The sequence below is a fragment of the Leptonychotes weddellii genome, chromosome X, assembly GCF_054177405.1.
Source record: "Leptonychotes weddellii isolate Sample4059 chromosome X, ASM5417740v2, whole genome shotgun sequence".
Classification (NCBI taxonomy): domain Eukaryota; kingdom Metazoa; phylum Chordata; class Mammalia; order Carnivora; family Phocidae; genus Leptonychotes; species Leptonychotes weddellii.
The window spans coordinates 102,393,142-102,413,389 of record NC_138385.1 but is presented as its reverse complement, the minus strand read 5'-3'; the positions used below and the strand labels follow the sequence as shown (position 1 = coordinate 102,413,389).

The window sequence follows — 20,248 nt, the reverse complement described above, 5'->3', positions numbered from 1 at the left end:
CTGCCCTACAAAAAAAAAAAAAAATCACTACCATAAGAGTCCGAATTATGTGTTTCCCCCCACCCCTGCGTGTCGGAGCACAATGTGAAGTTCACAAGTCAATGCTTGGAACTCTTTTGCGGTGTTTGGTTGAAAAATAGTATTCAATTACTTCCCTACAGAAAAGAACCGTACGAATCCTCCTCGCTGATAGGAAGAGCTCATCCAAAGGGAAAACACCTGCCACTCCTCTATACCAATGTATTTATTCGTCATACCTCGCTTTCTCTTTCTATGTGCTGCTGATTTGTATATCCAACTAAGTTTAGTGGGGAAATTAGCTTCCACAGTTAAGAACAAAGTGGCTTTTCTTCTTCGAGGTCTGCTTACTGCCATTTTACTGCAAGCAGAGAGGATTTTCTAAGGAAAGAGGCAAACACTGACATTCTCAGGCCACTTGATAAGATGGCAGGCCTAAACGTGTCCTTCTGCTGTGTCTTACCTCGTTGTTTTCCCAGTGAGGTTTTTCTCACCAGTAAATCTCAATACAGGGGGAGCAGAGGTTCCCAGCAAGGGGAGGGGGTGTCTTTGTTTAGCGATGTCTGGACACAGTACTGTGTGTCCCAGCTGTGTGTGTGGGGGGGATACTATGGGCATCTAGCGGGTAGAAGCCAGAGATCCTTCTAGACATGCTGTAGCTCACAGGATGCACCACCACAGAGAAGCAGAGGAGCCCAAATTATCAGGGGCGCCATGGTTGACAAACACTGATGCAGAAATTGGGGTCTTGCCATGCATGGCCCATCACAGGGCCCAGCACTTTAAGCACCGGACGTAGGTTCAAACGCTGATTAGTTTTTTGTCTCATTCTTACTAAATATACAATGATGAAAATAAAAGTAACTTCCCGCAGCAACTGTACTAACATTGCCAAGTGCATATTCAATACACGTTCTGACTAGCTCTTTTCATTTCACATTTCATAGGAAAGGGGTGTTTAGAAAATTATGTGGCCTGGCTTCCTTTTTGAGAATAAATTCCCAGCAAGTTCCATTTATGCCTAAAGTTTGCTGTGGAGTTTAATGAGGATCTGGCTGTTTATTCAGAACCTGCTGGTGTAGTTAAAATTCAAAGACAGATTCAAATTTATCTTCCCCAGTCTTCCCAAGATAATGACCAATCTTAAATGCAGGCCTTATTTCACCTTCAGGAGGCTAAATGTGAGACGATCTCGCGACAAGAGCATTCCCGCTACGTGTGCAGAAATCTAGGACATCCTAGCAACGGAGACAGGGTTGTTCTTCCCAAGAGCGATGTGGTTCTGCATGAAAGCCTTCCTGGGAATAAGGATCAACGAGCATTCACTTGGGTCAAAAGACCAGCTCAGACCACATGTGTCCCTCAGTTTTAAACATGAAGAATTCACTGACTGGTGCTAATTCAGACAAGGGGCCAACACCACCACTCCACGGCATGGTTAATTTCAAAATCGTTTCTGCTCAGCTGTGCAAGTGACATACGAGTTTCTTACAAACAAAGGATTTACCTCCCCAATCACACTTTGCGGAAGACTCATATGAAAATGGGCTTGGATTTCTTGATCGCACACTTCCTTGGGAAGAAAAACAGCCCAGGCTTCAGGGAATAATGTGTAAAGGGGCTCGCAAGTAAACGACTTGCCACAGACCCACGGCACACGGGGAAAGTCAGGAGAGCAAGGGCCCCTGGGCGGGGGGGTACTCAAGAGGACCTGACGAAGCGCCTCCATGCGGGTGATCTCTGTAGCAGTTTGTGGGGTAGGTGGCTCAGTGTGGATTCCAACTTAAAACGAAACCAAGGCACTGAGAAGTTGTGCGAACAATGCTGACCACACCCACCGAACACAAGCGCTAGGCTCTTCCATTACCAAGGGACCATCTGCCTTTGCCAAATGGGGTCTCAATCTGGTGTTGCTCTGTTGAAAACAACCGACCCACTGCCATAAATGATCAGTGCATTTCATCCTCCACGGGAACATTTTCATCTGCCCCTCAACTCACCCCCGCAAAAAAGAGTGTGGCATCCAAGATGAATCTCTCTGCTTGAGGAGAGCAACAACTGAGGCATTTGCAGGAGGAGGCCTTTTGGGGCTCTGGTCTATCTCTATAAGGGATCCCCCATGTGGGGGTCATTCCCACCTCTGTGGTAGCACACATTACGTGTGTCTCCCTATCTTGTCTGAGTCACTAGTGGGGAGCTGGGGAGGACTTGGCACAAGTGAAGTCTGGACAAAATAACACCTGAAGGCAAACCACATGTCTGACTTGCAGTGGTATACAGAGAATGGTGGGGGGGAGAACACCACCACCAACAACCCTGAGGATCTTAGTCTTATTCAGGCTGTGAAAGCAAAATGCTATAAACTGGGTGACTTATAAACAACAGACATTTATCACAGTTCTGGGGACTGCAGAGCTCAAGAACATGGCACCAGCCTTTCTGGTGTGTGGTGAGAGCCCCCTTCCCATCTTCTTGCTGTGTCCTCTTGTGGCCGAAGGGGCAAGAGTGCTGTCTGGGGTCTCTTTGTAAGGGAACTCTTCCCATCCATGAGTATTCTGCCCTCATAACCTCATCACCTCCCAACGTCCCCACCTGCTAATACCATCTCATGAGGGTTAGGTTCAACCCCAATTTTGGTGACAGAAATATTCAAACCATAGCATTCCACCCGTTTCCCCCAAATTCATGTCCTTCTTGCATGCAAAATACATTCAATCCCTCCCAACAGCCAAAAAAGTATTAACTTGTTCTAGCATCAACTCAAAGTTTAAAGTTCCAAGTCTCACCGAAATATCATCTAAGTCAACTATGGGTGAGACTTGAGGTACCCTTCATCCTGAGGCAATCTGCTCTCCAGCTGTGAATGTACGAGATCGTGATGTTATGTGCTTCTAAAATATGTGGTGAGAAGGCACAGGATAGACATTCCCATTCCAAAAGGGAGAAACAGGAAAGCAAACAGAGGTAACACATTCAGAGCAAGTCTGAAACGCAAGGGGGCAAATTCCGTTAGACCTTAAGGCTTGAGGATATGCTCCTCGGCGGGATGTCCCAGGCCCTTGGTGGCAGGGTCCTGCCCCTGAAGCTTTGCTGGGCAGGGGTGGGGCCCCACCTCTGAGTGTCCTGACTGAAGCTCCCCAGAGCTTTCCTCTTGTCTGGGATCCCCACTCCCATGGCTCCGAGCGGGGGAGGATTGTCCAGTGAGAGGCGAGGGTGTGTCTACAGTCGCCCTCGTGCTCTGGGCTTCTCGGGAGAGGGGCAGCCCTGAGGATCTCTGCAATGCCTCAGGGGTCATACTTTCATTGTCTTGGACGGTAGTCCTGGCCTCTCTTTAGATGGCTGACAACATCCTCATTGGATGACTGTTTGCCCACACCTTCCAGTTCTGTTCCAAAGACACTGTCACTCTTCAATAAGGACAGGCTGGGCATGGTCCAAATATTTAAGCTTTACCTCGCTTTTGATAAGTGATTCCATCTTTAAGTCGTTTCTCTCTTGCGTTTTATAGAAGCAGTCAAGAGAAGCTAGGCAGCTCCTTCAACACTCTGCTTGGGATGAGGCCTCATCAAATACCCATTTTTATCTCTCGCAAGTTATACCTCCCAGAAAACACTGGAAGCCTTCACTGATACCTCACAGCAGGGAGGGCTTTCCTCCAGTGTCCAAGACCGTGTCCTCGTTTCTGCCTGAGACCTCGTGAGATTGGTTTTACCAGAAGCCCATAGTCCTACCACCATTCTGCTCACGGGTCCTTAGGGAACCTCTGAGAAGACAGTGGCTATCTCTCCAGCTCACCTCTTTCTTGTCCAGGTCCTCTTCAGAAGCACCTCTAAACGTCCGCTCACGGCAACGTGGGCTCTTTCTAGCACGTACCTCTTCTCTCTCCCAGTCTGTCTGTCACCCAGTTCCGCAGCGCTCCCACTTCTCAGTACCAGTTTCCTGCCTTAGTCCATTTGGGATGCTATAGCAAAACACCACAGACTCGTGGCTTCTCAACAAGAGAACCTGATTTCTCACATTTCGAGAGGCTGGGACCCCCAAGGTCGCGGTGCTAACAGATTCAGTGCCCGCAGACAGCCTGCTTCTCACCATGTCCTCACAAGGCAGGAAGACTGAGCTAGCTGTCGGGGTCTATTTTATCAGAGCACTCACCCCATTTGCGAGGGGTTTACCTTCATGACCTCTTCATCTCCCAAAGGCCCACCTCCTGATCCTATCCCATCAGGGGTTCGGAATTCACTGTATGAATTCGTGCGGGGAGCTGAGACATTCAGACCATGGAACTGAGTTACATCACTGCACACGTAAGATTCAGAATACTATGGAAATCCAGTCCTAAGAAAAGGGAATCTTTGGGAGCACCTGAGTGGCTCAGTTGGTTAAGCGTCTGCCGTCGGCTCAGGTCATGATCCCAGGGTCCTGGGATCGAGCCCCATGTCGGGCTCCCTGCTCACTGGGGAGCCTGCTTCTCCCTCTCCTCCCCCGCTCATGTTCTCTCTTGCTATCTCTGTGTTTCTCTCTCAAATAAATAAAATCTTAAAAAAAAAAAAAGGGAAGGGAATCTTTGGACCATATAACTGGTCAACACAGGTTCTTAGAAAATATTTGACTATCATTGCAGATATTAAATGAAAGAATAATCTTTCATGCAACTAAAAGCGAAGTTAATTAATACAACTTAAGTAGGAGTCCTCACACAAAAGCAAATTTATAAAAGAAAGCCAGTGGTAAAGAGATGCAAAATCTTTCGTGAAAACGTGGCAAAACTAGGTAGTAGTCCATTTCCTGAGATATTGTAGATGTAGGTTAGGACACTCTTCATGAACACTGAGGATAAGTAAGGGGGAAAAGAACTACTTGTGCAAAAGAACTACTTGTGTGTGAATCCTACTCCACAGAAAGCTGTGACACTTGAAATTTCACGACTGACTCATACACGCATGCCGACCAGCAACGTCTGTGGCTTAGTACCTGATTTGTCTACTATTTGCTGAATACTGGCTGTGATCAACACGCATACAGCGCTTTCCTGCTGAAACACACTTTTACTTGCTTTATTCATTGTTCTCCATGGTAACACAGATTGACTCATTAAGTCCATTTCACAGTTGGAAAAACTGAGGCTCAAACAAAATTAGCCCTGGAGGACACTGTCAGGAAATGACAGACCTACAGAGGAACACTGAGAGATGCACATAAAACATGCAATACTCCAAGAGAGCACATGCATGCACACAAAGGACTTGACATACATACACATACACACGCACGCTTTAACATACGTAGACACCCTGTCTGTAATTAAATGTGGCAGTCAGCTGGTGGATAATAAAGAGCCCAGCATTAAAAAAAATAAAAACACTAGTTAGAATGGGAATAAACAAGTTAATGATAAGATGGGTTTAAAATGCAACGTGGTGGTTGAAATCCCCAGTATTTAGTACTTCCAGATTCCTTCACTAGCTGCCAATTGATACTTGACATCCCCTACCTCTGGTTTTAGTCTTGGTCTGTCTGTGTCTGTGTTTGTCTCTCTCACCTCCAGAATTTCCAAACACTGGGAAGGAAACCCAAGGCTGTGTGTTGCTATGCAGGTACGCAGAGCTCCCAGGAGACTCAAGTGTGCACACTCAAGGGGCTGCTTCCCTGCTTGGCTTTGGGAGGCCCTCCCGTCTCCCCGTGAGGGAGGGGAGTGGAAGGGCGGGCAGGCGGCTTCCTCCTCTCCCTCCCCACTGCACCAGGAGCCACCCCATCCTGCCGCGTGGCTCTTCACAGGGCATTCTACCTGGCCTCTCTTTTACTCGGAGCACAGAAGCGGATGATGTCCCCACCCACAAGGGAGTTTGCTTTCTTTCCTCCCCATGCTTTTTCTTCTCCCCTCTTGTAGTCTCCACCCCATCTTACTGCTAAACTAAATGCTTCTTGAGTATTCCAGGCATGGATTTCAGACATTTTATAGCCACTATCTGCCATCAAGGAACTATCCATCCTTCCTATTTTTAGTTCTGAAAAAGGTTAGAGCATTCTGCTAAATATTTAAAATGCTTCTTGTGTAACCTAGGATAAACGTTAATTATTCAATTATTCTCCTTACAAGATATTACACATTTGTGTCAACTATTTCTCTTCTGTTCAATGAACTCAAGTAATTACGCCAATTCTCTGAATAGTTATTTTCCAAAACAAAGGAAATTGAAAAAAAAAAATCATGTTTACTTACTGCAATAGTTTGCTATCGCGCTGTAACAAATTACTACAAACTTAGAGGCTTAAAATAACAAAACAGATCTTTTACCACGCAGTCTAGAGATCAGAATCTCTCGTGAAGCTGAAACCAAGGTGTTGGTAGAGGGCTGCATTCCTTCTGGGAGGCCGTAGGGGAGAATGTTTCCTGCTCGTTCAGATATTGGCAGGATTCACTTCTACCAGCTGGAGGACTGAAGTCCCCTTTGCTTTGCTGGCTGTCAGAGGGCTCTGTGCTAGCATGAGAGCTCAGAACTAGCAGCGGTGCATGGCATCCAGGGAAGAGCTCCGTTTTTAAGGACTTACGGGTTTAGTTTGGATCCACCCAGACAATCTGGGGTCATCTCCCCATTTCAAGATCTTTACCTCGATTATATCTACAAAATCCTTTTTGCCATGGGAGGTGACATATCCACAGTTGCTGGAGATTAGGGTGTGGACATCTTTGGAGGCCATTATTCAGCCATGCACACTGCCACATAAAAGGAATTGAGAGGGGGATCATTTCATCCAGCATGTGATGTCATCAAGCAGAACACTGGACATCTGGGCGGTAGTCCCAGCTGGGCCACTGACCAGCTCACTTACTTTGTAAAGATCACTCAACATGTAGGATCCAGACGCTTTGTTCTTTCTTTCTTTTTTTTTTTTTAAAGTAGGCTGCACACCCAGTGTGGAACCCAGTGTGGGGTCTGAACTCACAACCCTAACATCAAGACCCAAGCCATGATCAAGAGCTGGATGCTCCGGGCTCCTGGGTGGCTCAGTGGGTTAGGTGTCTGCCTTCGGCTCAGGTCCTGATCTCGGGGTCCTGGGATGGAGCCCCGCATCGGGCTCCCTGCTCAGCTGAGAGTCTGCTTCTCCCTCTCTCTGCTCATGCTCTCTTTCTGCCTCTCTCAAATAAAAAAATAAAATCTTTTTTTTTTTTTTAAAGATTTTATTTATTTATTTGACAGAGAGAGAGCACAAGTAAGCGGAGCAGCAGGCTCTCCCCTGAGCAGGGAGCCCGATGCGGGGCTCGATCCCAGGACCCTGGGATCGTGACCTGAGCCGAAGGCAGACGCTTAACGACTGAGCCACCCAGGCGCCCCTAAAAAAGTAAAATCTTAAAAAAAAAAAAAAGAGTTGGATGCTCAACCGACCAAGTCAGCCAGGCGCCCCTTCTTTTGTTTTGTTCTCAGTGAGGCCCTCGTTGCTGATGCCACCTCAGTTCATCTACGTATCCATTCCCGTTGCCTGGCTGACGCCACATTGATGGAGCTGGTACTGTGCCAGGTGCGGGGACTATCAGTGGACGGATCAGAGCAACCCCTGCCCGCTTGGAGCTTACGCTCTGGTGAAGAAAGACCGACGATTAACACTAACCAGGTAAAGCAGTGAACAACGGAGTACGTGAACAGTGATGGGTACGTTCCGAGGGGTTACGGGAAACGCCAGGCGCTCTGCCGTTGTCGAGAGAGGAGCCGAGGACGGACGCCATGAGCAGGTAACTACTGGATCGAATGCCTCCTGCTTTGAGACACGGTGACCCGCGTCGTGGTGCCGGGCCAGGCCGGAGAGGCCTTCCGGCACACTGACAGCCCCCGAATCTGGGCCAACGCTGGCAGGTGGGGACAGCTCGGGCGGGGACTGACCAGCTCCTCCCTTCAGAGTTGGCAAGTCTCCACAAGATTATAGAAAGATGTCTTCTTCCAACATGGAAAGGCTATTAATTTATGAGTGTAAGACTGGTGTAGTCAGCACACCAAGTAAAAATATTCTAATCTATTAAGTCACAAAGTAATTTTACTTGTCAGTTCAGCATGTCATTAGGTATTTCAAATTATATCATTCACACAGTAAAACTCCAACAGACTCGATAGTAAAAATCAATGCATTTATCATGTAATTCAGGCAGAACTTTCACCACTTACTCTCAATCCCTCGCCCACTGCTGTGTCCACACACGCATTCTCCATATTATCTGAAGCTGGCCGTGATTCCCACCAAAGGGAAAACAGAGAAAAAAATTGCCCGGCTTTTGTAAGAGAAGCGCACTCTCCCATTTACAAATATTTGATCTATTACCTTAGCAAGCACACTGTTATTTGCAACTCTAGCCAAAGTATTTCCCAGAGATAATAAATTCACCACTGAGCAACTTCCAAATGTGTCTGGCTAGAAAAGCATGAAAACAAAATGGGAGGATGAAATGGAACATTAGATTGGAAAGTCAAGAGACCTAGGGTCCAGAATGCGTTCCCCCAGGCAGGCGGTATGACCTTTGAGCACATCATGTAAAATCTCTCCACCCGTTTCTTCTCTTTAAAAAAAAGAAAGCAATAAACGGGCAGTAGTCACACCTGTCCTACCTGCTTTACAGAAGGCTGCGGAGGACTGAGTAAGACAGCACGTGTACGAAGTCTTACGTGAACTGGGAGATATCAGCTACGCCACTCAAGGAACTTAGTACCGCTGCGCTACCCAGCTGCACTCCCAGGTGCTCGTGGGCTTGCCGACCATCACGAGAAAAACACGGAACCAGTATGGGAGGTCTCTGGAGCCTCCGAGGTGGCCTCTGAGGGACACTGGTTAACTCACTCATCAAACACATCATTTACCCAGCACTCTTCGTCTCTCAGGCATCACAGGAAACCCTGGATCTAAAGAACGTGGTGATGCTCATCGCCTGGGAGAAGTAATTAAGTCCTCGCTGAGTTCCTCAAACATGAGATGCAGCTGTGTTACCTTAATGAGATCCTCCCTGGAGGGAAAATTGGAGACCAGGTAATTTTCTCTGGTGTTGGTGTTGGTGATAGATACGTGCAGTCGGTTGTGGGCCAACTCATGAGCGTTGGGGGGGAGAATCAGCTCCATTCCGCTTCTGAAGAAGAAAAAGTGACCCGCATTATTTACCTTGAATTATCGAGCGCCTTGTAAATATTTTAGAAGAGAGAACACTACGTTGAGCATTCCACAGTTCATGCACCGTCCTCAACACTCTGTCTTCACATGCTTTGGGGGAAACGTTCTATATACATGTATATACCTCAATCGGGCCATGAAATCATAGCCGGGTGTTACTGCCCCAAAAGACTGCCTTCGGATTTCTTCGGCAAACTTGTAGGTAAATTCATTACATTCCTGAAAAAGAAAATGAATAGGTGAACCTATGATTTGTAAAGAAAAAAAACCAATTCCTTCTTTTTCCAGAATTCTGTGGCCATCACACAAGGCACCTGGACCCTAGCTCTTATAAACCCAATGCTTAGCCTTCGGTGCCCCTTTCCTTCAGAGCTACGTGAATCGCCCCCACCCCCCAGACCCGGTCCTCACCCACCGTTCTTAGTACCCAGGCAAGCTATGCATTCTCCCAAATCCAGTCTTTTTTCCCTTTTCTTTTTAAACCATCTCAAATGGCTTTGCCCACATCTGGGAAATCCTTGATGACTCAATTCTGATTCTCATTTAACACGTTCTTCTACACATTTCTCCAACACAACTGACCTCCTCTCCCATCGCAATTCTGTGACCTCTGAAACAGTCCACCTGCAACAGTACTGATTACCGATGACCAAGACAGGACTCGTGACGACTGCTGTTTGTCTTTGGAGATCCATCTTGGGCATCGGTAGTCTCCGAGTGGTGAGGAGGGTGGGCGTCTAATGTGCTGGGATTCACGGATGCAGCTTCTGTTAGCTCATCCTCACGTAACCCTGTAAGGTGACTATAATACCCCACTTGACAAGTAAGAAAACTGAGGCTTGGGAAGATTAAACAGCTTTTCCAGTACCTCATCAAAACTCCTCCAGAGTCAGGATCTGAACCCAGGTCTATCTTTCCTTTATTAATTCATGCATGATGCAACCTATATTGGGTCCTAGGCACTGGGATTCAGGTGGACTGAGATACAAAGAGCCCCTGTCCTCATGAGACCTAGGACTGCCTCAGTGCACAGATCCGAGAGCACCATGAAGGTGCGGTAAGCAGAATCAAGCCTCCTACCCCCAAAGATGGCTACATTCTAGTCTCTGGACTCTGTGTTTCCTTACAGACAGAAGGGATTTTGCAGATGTGAGTAAGTTAAAGATTTTGAGATGGGTAGGTTATCCTGGATTATCTAGCCGAGTCCAGTGTCATCATGAGGATCCCTGTAGGTGAAAGAGGAGTGTCAGAGTTAGAGAGGGAGATTGGAAGATGCTGTGCTTAAGGCTTAAAGATGGAGGGAGGGGCCCTGAGCCCAGGAATGCAAGCTGCTTCCAGAAACTGTAAAAGGCAAGGAAACAGACTGTCCTCCGGAGCCTCCAGAGGGAGCACAGCCTTGCTGACAATTTGAGTTTAGTCCAGTGAGACCTTTCCAGAATTATGACCTCCAGAAATCTAAGACAATACATGTGTGTTGTTTTAAGCCACTAAGTTTATGGTCATTTATTGTAGCAGCAACAAAAGAATTACATAGCGGGCGTCAACCAAGGCTTCCCTCCAACGAGACATCTAGGGTGAGACCTAAAATGTGAGTAGGAGCTGGACAGGACATGGGGGTAGATGAGGAAGACTGGCAGAGACCACTGGGAGCACAAGCCCACAAGGGCACTGAGCTGAAAATCATCATCAGTGAGCCAATGGAGAACCAAGTCACAGGGGTCTTGGGAGGCATGCCAAGAAATCTGGATCCCGTCCTAAGTCAAAACAGAGCCCTGGAAGTGGGAGGGGAAGGTAGCGGGGCGGGGCGGGGTGTTAAGACAACCAGATTTGTGTTTGTGAGGTGGTGGTTTGTAGGCAGTGAGTGGACACAGGCCTGCTGTCGGGAAGCTGCTTCAAGGGCTAGTCCCCAAAATGTGTGCTCCTTCTAGTAGGCCAGACTGCCCACTTAACCTACTTTCTTGTATTAATTTTACTTACACACACACACACACACACACACTCGTGCATGCGCACACAGACACACACTCCCCTGACCAGACTGGAAACTTATTAAGCGACAGACTTATTCATCTTTGTGTTCCCCACTATATCAAACACCGTGCCTTGCAAATTATGGGCTGAGAAAACACTTGGAGCACTGAGCTCTTACGTATGGACGTCTAAATTTGCCTGCCACCTAAAATACACCCGGCATCAGGTAGCTCCTCTTCATTATACGTGCATAAGCTTAGAACTAGATTAATTACTCACATATTTGTCACAACACCACAAAGCTCGAGGAATCATCCGCAAGAGCTGAGCTAACACGGATGTAAGTAGAAAACAGTTTGCTAAAAAACTCAAAGCAGTTCTACAAGTGGTGTATTTCAAATGCTAAAAAGAAAAGAAATAAAATAACCTTAAATCAACTAGCCGAAAATTTACTTTGACAAAGGAAAAATGAGGATGCTCCAGGTAAATACAGAGAATCATTCTGCACCTTCCAATGTGAGCACCCAGTAAGTCCTGCTCCTTTACCAACCCAACAACCCACCCAATCATACCAACACAACTAGACAATACAACAGGGTCTCCGATTCATTGAGAAAAGGTACAAGAACAGGTAATCTGGCTTGAAATATGGTATCAAGTCTCAAATCCAGAGGAACCGTCCGTGTCTGAACGTCACAGAATTTCAGTTAAGTGGCTGTATTATGGCAGAATTTCCAAATCACGTTACCTCTAAATCACACTTAATACATTTCTAAATCTGAAGATTCGAAACCAAGCGTATTTAATCACAAAGCTGAGGAGTTGCCCCACCTAAAGGAAAGATGGCACCGAGGAAGAGCAAACAACGCCCTGGGAGTCCCCAGCCTCAGGAGTTCTGGAAAGAAAGTAGCTTGCAATCCAAATCATATGATTCTGCTGGCTTGCGGGGTGTTCACACCTTACGTCTACGTTCACTGCCTTCAGGTTCTCAATCTGTGCGATCTGTACAGCACTGCATCCCTTCTCTAGTTTCCAATAAAGCAACCGTACAAAGACAGGAAGAAAACGTAAGAGGATTCTCATATGGCTGGCCTCAACTCCAGTTTCTCTTTCATAAGCAGCTCATCCTAGATCATGAGAACAAGATTCCGGATGTTTAAAATTTTGTCGTCTTGACATTTTAAATGTGACTTAAATTCATTCCTGGGCACAAATGTGTTAACTATTATTCAGTTGTTGTTCAAAGCCACTAGAGTATGTAAGTAATGAATGAATACGATATCCTGCACCTACAGAAGACAGTTCTCCCAGTCAGCAAATGCATGATTGCTGTCTAGAAGCAGAGAACATTTTTACAACATAGACTGCATTAAATGTAATACCTAATGAAGGCTTATTTTCATTACTTCTGGATAAACTGCTTGGAATTCACAGTTTTTTCAACTGTGAGAATGAAAAACAAATAAAATCTCTATCATTCCGCTTAATAGAAATTGTTGGTCATTTTCCTTTATACACCTGTTTGCAAATGGGAGGAAAGAAAGCATCATCGGCCAAGTGTTCCAGGCCTTTGAAAACAGGGCTGATGTCCTCATGATCAGATAAAGAAGAAATATCCTTTGCTTGAAAGAAACGGAGCTGGAATCTTAAGACTAAATAATCACTCAAGAGTAAAAAAAAAAAAAAAAGTCATTTTATTTCCTTGTCTCACTGTCATCCAAAATAATCTTTCCCAAATCCGGAAGACAGATCCAGAATAATTAAATTTTGAAAGAAAACTCTTAACGTTTTCTGTTACCCAAAGGATTATTTCTCTGCAGTTAATTTAGTAGGAGCCAACCTTCACGTCCCCCGCTCAGACAAGGAACGCAGCCTAGGTAACTACTTCATTACCTCTATTTTTTGTGGGGCTGTTAGCAGGACAGCAGCAACCAAGGATCCCGCAGAAGCCCCTGCAAAGGCCTTGACATCCTTCAGGAGCTTTTTGCCGTGTCTACAAAGTGCAGATGCTGCCCCCAAGTGGTAAATGCCCAGAAACCCGCAGGCTGCAAAGGACAAGTTGATGTGCTTCATGCTGGCTGCGAAACTGACGATACCGAAAACAAAAATGCTCCAAGTTGGTAGACTTTATTGCACATGGTGTGTTGTCTCGTGCCTCCTGGTAACAAGACTTTGTTTTAATATATAATTCTCTGTGCTAAACATAGTATCGTCAATGAAAGTCTCATTAAATACCCAAATTTTTCAATGAAACTTTTTTTTACTCTCTCACCTTGGCCCAGTAGAGTTGAATTAATTTTTAAAAAGTTAAATTTATGGATTCATCACATAGATACTGCAATCTCCCATTTGATTAGCCGACAAGAAACAGATCAATAAATTACAACCGGCAAGGCATTTGGTCTTTTTTACACTTTTGGGGGGACGGCTACTATTGCGGAAGGTAAAATCGCTAGAAACTAGCAACTTCCAAATAAAGGACACACGTGCTCTTTGCAAGTGCATCACTACATTTCAAGAGAAGTCCTTGCCTCCTCTGCCCCACACTTGCATTGCAAGCATCCATATATATATTTAAAAAAAAAAAAACCCCAAAATGATGCCCACCATCAATTCCATTATGCAATGAGCGATTATTCAACAAGGCAACATATTTATCTCAAGACCAACGGAGGCAGTCGAAGGCTCCAAGAAACGTTACCCGCACCCCTTGATGCCTTGTGCTGCTCAATTTAAGGGCAGAGCTGTGTTTCCGAAGCCTCAGGGGGCCCGATGTGCATGCAGTCCTGCGGCCACCCCGCGGCTCACCTGGAGGCCCCCGGGCTGGGGCGTGTCTCCTCCCTGCCCCGCCCCCACCCCACTCCCGCGCGTTCAGACGACGCACAGGGCCTGGGCCTCGAGTTTAGGGGCCTAAGACCTTTGTTCTGTTCGCCGGGAGGCTGGGCCGGGGTAGCCGAGCCCCGGTTTGGGTTTAAGTTCTGCAGACTGGAGTGGAGTGGGGGCGCTCCGCATCCGCGCGGCAGGTACGCGCAGACCCAGCGTCAGTCTGGGGGCCTGGGGGCGGCGGGGCGGGGGTCGCCGCCGGACCACCCCGGCTGCGTGGGGGACTGCTCCGACCCGCCCACCCCTGGGACCGACCTCTACGGACCAGAGCCCGCCCGGCGCCCGCCTCGCGCCCGCCCTACCAACGCAGGTCTGAGGCACTTCCATGTTGAACGGCCCCCTTAAGCGGAAGGCGGGGCCGGGCCGTCACTCAACAAGGCCCCGCCCATCAGGGCTGGCCCACGCTCGCGGAGGGCCTGCCCAGGAAGGTCTCGCGAAAGGGGTCGGGGCGGGCCTACCGGCCCGGGGCTGCGACGTCATCATGCCGACGCAGGCCTCCGCTAGGCCCCGCCCACCCTATTCAAAACACTGGACTCAACATGGCGGCGCACATGCGGACGCTTGACCCGGCTGTCCCGGGCGCGGGTAAGGGACAACAGTTTAGTCTCGAGTCCTGCTGTCTTCCACACGTAGCGATGCGGTTTAGTCCGTCCGCGCGTTTTAGCGCCCCCTGCGGGCTGGCCGCTCTCTTGCGAGTTTGCTGAGCCTGAACGACACTCGTTCGCTGCGCACCGGAAGCGCTCGTCCCTGCTCGCGTCCGTCTCCCGGAAGTGGTTTTTCTCCTTTTCCCCACCGTGGGGCGGTCCGGCTGGCCGCGCGGGCGGGGCTCACGTGTTAGGTTGTGGCCAGACGCCTAGTAGCGTTTTCTGCGCCCACGTATGCTTGTTCCCTAAGGGTGTAGGAAACCTCAGAGAGAGAGAGAGAGACAGTGTGTGTGGCGTGCGCATCCTCGGGCTCCGAAGGCTGTGTGACCTTGCGCAGGTTGCCTAACCTCTCTGAGCTTCTCAGGTGACTTACCTGCAGAATGGGATGGTGACATCCCGAGTTGGTGCCAAGTCGTAAGGCTCGAGCTGCATACGCCTTCAGCAGACGGCCCCTGCTCCGTGTGGTGGCACCAAATGCAGACTCGTGGGCAGGGAGGCAGCTGACAGGCTCTGGATGGACTGCAGCAAACAGCTTTAAGCGGTGGCCAAGCGCGCCCACCTCCCGTGTCAGCCGCCTTCCCTGTGTGGTCTTCATAAGCAGGCCTGCGGGAATCCGTCAGTCGCAGACGTGCTGGTTGAAGGTTCCCCGGGGCCCCTTGTTTCAGGACAGATTTGCTCGACCGCAGCCACGGAGGACAATCTGGAAAATGGGCGCGTGTCGTGCGTTCCAGGGGGCGGTGAGGAGTCCCCCAAACAGCCTGTACGCCGGGCTTGTCTGTGTCCCTGTTGGGGATGCCGGGACCTGGGCGCTGGCGCACAGTAGCTGTAACAAGCCAGGGCCCTGGATGTGCTGAGTGGCGAAGGCATTTCGTTCTTCGTTGTCCTAAATAGCCTTCCGGGGCCGTTGATGGGGAGGACGCCCTAATGCGTACGCCGGGCACGACGACTTGGCGAATGCCTTACCACCGTTGGCATGGAGTGAGGAGAAGGGCAAGTGTCCGTCGAGGAGATAGGGAAGGACAAGCCCTTGGCTCCTGCATCCTCCCCACGGTCCTGTGTAACAGAGGGTGGGAGTCCCACGGGAGCATCCTCCAGGACACGTCCTGGAAAGAAAGAACCCCGGGTCTCCTAGCAGACCTCCTGGTGCAGAACCTGCATTTTAGCCGTCGCCCCTGGGCCGCCTGGAGGGACAGCAGGACTACAAGAGCTTTTGCTGAAGGGGACATCAGATCAGCCACCGTTAGCACAACTGGTGAGTGGGAGTCTACTGCATGTAAGGGTCACGGGGAGAGTGTTCAGAAAGCTCCGTAATTGAATTCTTGCCATTTTATTTTATTTATTTATTTTTTTAAAAGATTTATTTATTTATTTGAGAGAGAGCATGAGAGGGGGAGAGTCAGAGGGAGAAGCAGACTCCCCGCTGAGCAGGGAGCCCGATGCGGGACTCGATCCCAGGACTCCAGGATCATGACCTGAGCCGAAGGCAGACGCTTAACCAACTGAGCCACCCAGGCGCCCGAATTCTTGCCGTTTTAAACTCGCTCTTAAAAGTTAGTCTGTCCTTTTGGTCTTTATCTGCCCCTTATCGTGGTCACATGCAGCTAATCGAAACGTTCGGCTCCCTAAGGTAAGGAAGAGTATCCGATTCATTCACATTTGTTTTTGGAATTGAAGGGCCGGCCGGAACGTCTGGTGTGTCATCAATCAGTATGTTTCGGAGGCTGGATTTAAGTGAATTACTCTTGTGAATGTACACTAACTTAATTGCCCTTTAGGAACAATTCTTTTTCTTTTTTACTAATTCATTTGCTTGTTTTTGCTTCTGTTTTCCTTAGTAATTTCGTTTTGAACTGGTTTCTTTATTTAGCCATTGATCCAGTATTTATGAAGCTTTCATCGTCTAACAAAAACTCTGCTGGCACAGGGCTTACGGAGTTGAGGAGAATTCAGTTCTTCCCCATCGGGGATGCGGACTCTGGTGGGCATGGAGACAGCTGATTGATCATTGCAGAGACCTGATCCAGTGCGGTTCCTGAGCCACACAGGTGCGCTGGACGTGAGCACTGATCTGGAGATTAGGAAATCCGTAACTCTGAGACACACCTGGCGTGAAAACAGAGTGTTTAAACCTGGCGGTCCTTTCCCTGAGCCCAGCATCCTCCCACAAGGTTTTATCGTGTGATCCATAAAGAGGGAGAAAGGTACGGAGTGAGGGGAATTTGCCACACCTCTGCTCCAAGGACAGGACCTTCTCTCAACATTTCTGAGGGTAATCTCTTCTTCCAGTCTGCTCTGTGTGGACTCTTGTTTTCCCATCTTACCACCTTAACACATGTTACGACCTCTGTGGGGCACACTGTCATTGCTCCTGCAGCACCCCTGTCCTCCCTCCTTTCCGGGGACTCCTCACCCCTGTCACCTCCTGCTAGAATCTTGGGTGCTGATCTTGATTTCAGGGAAATGTGGCCGCACTATTGGAGCAGGCAGCAGTGCCCTTTTCGGGGCGGGAGGGGAGGTTGTATTGTAACAGTCAATGTTGGCAAGCCCTTTGTGCCTAGCTGAAGCATTCTCTTGTTTTGGAAGCACCGCAGAATTCAGAGAAAGGCACATTTGCTGCCATGGAGTAGAACTTCCCAGCTGAATCCAGGGAGAGCGGCCGCATCCCTTCCCATGGATCCTTCTCTCTAAGGAAGGACAAGCATTCACCAGTGAATGCCGCCCCCCGGAGGGAGCCAGGCCCCAAATAAAAGCGGCCTAGCGGGAGTCAGGTCGGAGAAAGACAGAAGCTGGGGTAAGGTGTGGTGGCATTTCTTGAGCCTGGGGGTGCAGCTACAGTTGTCCCTGACTTAATCCTCCACTGCACCCACCCTTTTCTGTTTGCTTTCTGAAGGTAGTTTTAGAACCAAGTTTCTAAACCTAGCAAGCAAGACAGTTCTCACAAGAGATGTACTTCTTCCACTGTGTCTGTTTTCTCTCTCTAGAAATTTGCTAGAAGAACCAGTTACTTAAAGGAACACTAAGTGAATTTTTTTTTTAAGATTTTTAATTTATTAGAGTGCTCGCTTCGGCAGCACATATACTAAGATTTTTAATTTATTAGAGAACTTGTGCACGTGCGTGCGCACGCACGTGAGCAAGGGGGAGGGGCAGAGGGAGAGGGAGAAGCAGATTCCCCGCTGAGCAGGAGCCTGTCCTGGGGCTAGATCCTGGGATCTCAGTATCTTGACCTGAGCAGAAGGCAGTCGCTTAACCCACTGAGCCACCCAGGCGCCCCAAGTGAATCTTTTGTAAATGGGAAAATATTTTTTTCAAAATATACATGAATTATATGTTTTATATATATTTTTCTATTATGTGTGTATATATGCATACATAACAAAGAACTTTGATAACATCTGAAAACGTTTCCAAGTAGACATTCTTCAGTGTGATTTATTTATGGTTGGATGCATCTAGGAATATATAATAATCTATAGGTCTTCTTTACGTGGCATAGAAATTAAAGAACAAGTTACTTCTATGAAAGAGACATTTTTAAAATTTACCATTGATTTATAAGCTCATTTTATTTTTTAATTTTTAAGCTTCATTCTAGTTTAACATATTCCCAATGTACTGTACATTTGCATCGAACAATAGAGATGGTAAAGATTTTCTGAGCGCTTCTACTATTGTAAAGGAATTAATTACGGCATTCTTGGTTGTTACTGTACTTAAGCATAAGGTAGAGCAGAACATCTTTCAAAATCTGAATACTTCATACATTTTATGGGAAGGAGGTTTAGATCTTTGATACACAAGTGGTGGGGTTGGGGTGCCAAATGCATTACAGAGTCGTAAATATTTTAAAAAACGCAGTAGAAGAAAATCCGTGTCCTCTGCTCTGTATATACTGTGTTGCAGAACAGCTGTACCCCTTGACCTGGCCACAGTCCTGCTCCATAGTTTGTGTAGGTACATGGAAATCGTCCTTCTTGCTATCCTCCAAATGATTTTCTTACAATGGAAGAGATTATTAGGGAAATAATGTCAACGTCAGGGAAGTTAAATTGTTGAGTGATAAACAGAATGTCAGCTTTGGTGCCTTCAGCTTCATTAAATTTACCAAAATACTCTCTTTTAATGTGGAGTACTATATTTAAACATTACTGTTGCTGTTATCAAAAGAAACACCCTAATTGCTAAAACATCCAATTATCTAATCACCTCATTTCAAGGAGACAAAATGAAGATTTTAGTCTATTTCGTATTTGCCAAATGCCTTCCCTTCCTGAGCATCGACTCCTATTTACTGGGATCTCGTTATCAATAACGACTTCGATTATTGGCCTTCCTTGACCTGCCAGTCCTTCATACGCATTGTCTCGTAGAACTTCTGCAACAACGATGAAAGGAAAAATGTATATATATAATAGGTGAAAATTTAGAATTAAAACAATTTTCCCACACCCACACAGATGCAGAGATTATCAGCCCAGGTCCCCCTCATCCCAAAACATCCCCTATGCAAAGACCTATCTTTCCTACACGGTTTCAGCAGTGAGTTAATAAAATACTAGGCTCTCGTTCTGTGCTGAGTTGTGCTGTTTGGTCACCATAGGTTTCAGAACCTTGTTACTTTGGTTCTTTCTGTGGTCAGAATTTGTAGTTGGTGTTCATATGTAGATATTTATAATTTTACTGAAAAATAGTAGAAGTCCTTAATCCTATGACCTATATATTTGTTATTTATAACAGAGAACTTGTTCATAGCTGGGAAAGAAAAAAATAAAAGCAAGCCTAGCAATTAATGAAAGCTACCCTTTCCCCACTTACCAGTCTCGCAGTAACTCTTTTTGATGACGACTTTTCCTGGAAGCTGTGTCATAGCGTAGGTTATTGTAAAAAGAGCATAATTTCCATTAGGAGCAATGTTCTAAAAGGCCGTCATGTCGTTGACCAAGGCCTTAACTCCAAAGAAATTATTTATCTAATCATTTATCTTTATGCCTTTGCTTACTCTTTAAACTTTATTTGGTGTCTAGTATTTGACAAGGACTGGCCTAAGCATTAGGGAAAATAAATCTTAAGATAAAATTCCTGCCTTTAGTTCGCTGTTCTTTTCAGCTGGAATGCCCTTGCATGTTTTTCTATTCGGTTAGGCCCTACTTATTCTTCAAGGCCTAAATCAGGCTCTGCTGCCTTATTATATCCTTTATGATGACACTGAGCCACCTTCTGTCAGTATTCACCATACCTTCCTCTTTGTTGGTGCATGAGGCGTTGCCGTAGCATTTATGACTTTTTATTTTGGTAGACGTGTGTTTGCCTCCACTCTGTGTGCTCACAGTTCATTTGGAGCACGGACTGTCTTACACTTCTTGGTTTTTGCCAGCTTCTAAGAGAGAGCTCAAGACTCGTAAATATTTGTAACATGGAGAATAGGAAGTGATCCCAGATGCTTTTCATCTCTAATTTTAAACCATTTTGAAAAAAAGTATGGTCACCATTTAGTAAGTGTCCACTACTATATTTCTTATTTTAAAACTGTAAATAAATATACAATTGACACAAACTCTCAAAAACATTCTTCTTTTTTTTTTTTT

General features: G+C 46.9%; 1 protein-coding gene and 1 long non-coding RNA gene across 9 annotated transcripts in view; one reads left to right on the top strand and one right to left on the bottom strand.

Moving 5' to 3' along the window:
* PNPLA4 (patatin like domain 4, phospholipase and triacylglycerol lipase) overlaps positions 1–15,127 on the bottom strand; it is a 28,922-nt gene extending 13,795 nt beyond the window's left edge. Inside the window, exons 1-4 of one of the 8 annotated variants that reach the window (XM_081809205.1) lie at positions 15,037–15,127; positions 13,030–13,222; positions 9,290–9,384; positions 8,989–9,124 (exon numbers count right to left, since the gene is read on the bottom strand). In XM_081809205.1, the coding sequence (XP_081665331.1) occupies positions 8,989–9,124; positions 9,290–9,384; positions 13,030–13,222; positions 15,037–15,095 (483 nt within the window). In that variant the 5' untranslated portion in view covers positions 15,096–15,127. Of the gene's footprint in view, positions 1–8,988; positions 9,125–9,289; positions 9,385–13,029; positions 13,295–13,408; positions 13,685–13,944; positions 14,193–14,274; positions 14,405–15,036 lie in introns of those variants that run through there. The other 7 variants (XM_081809206.1, XM_081809207.1, XM_081809208.1 and 4 more) reach the window with 7 other exon arrangements.
* A 34-nt stretch (positions 15,128–15,161) lies between these two features.
* LOC145717908 (uncharacterized) lies at positions 15,162–20,124 on the top strand. Its single transcript, XR_014141418.1, has 2 exons — positions 15,162–15,970; positions 16,176–20,124. It is a non-coding gene; the product is annotated as an uncharacterized LOC145717908 (long non-coding RNA).
* The last annotated feature ends 124 nt before the right edge of the window (positions 20,125–20,248 follow it).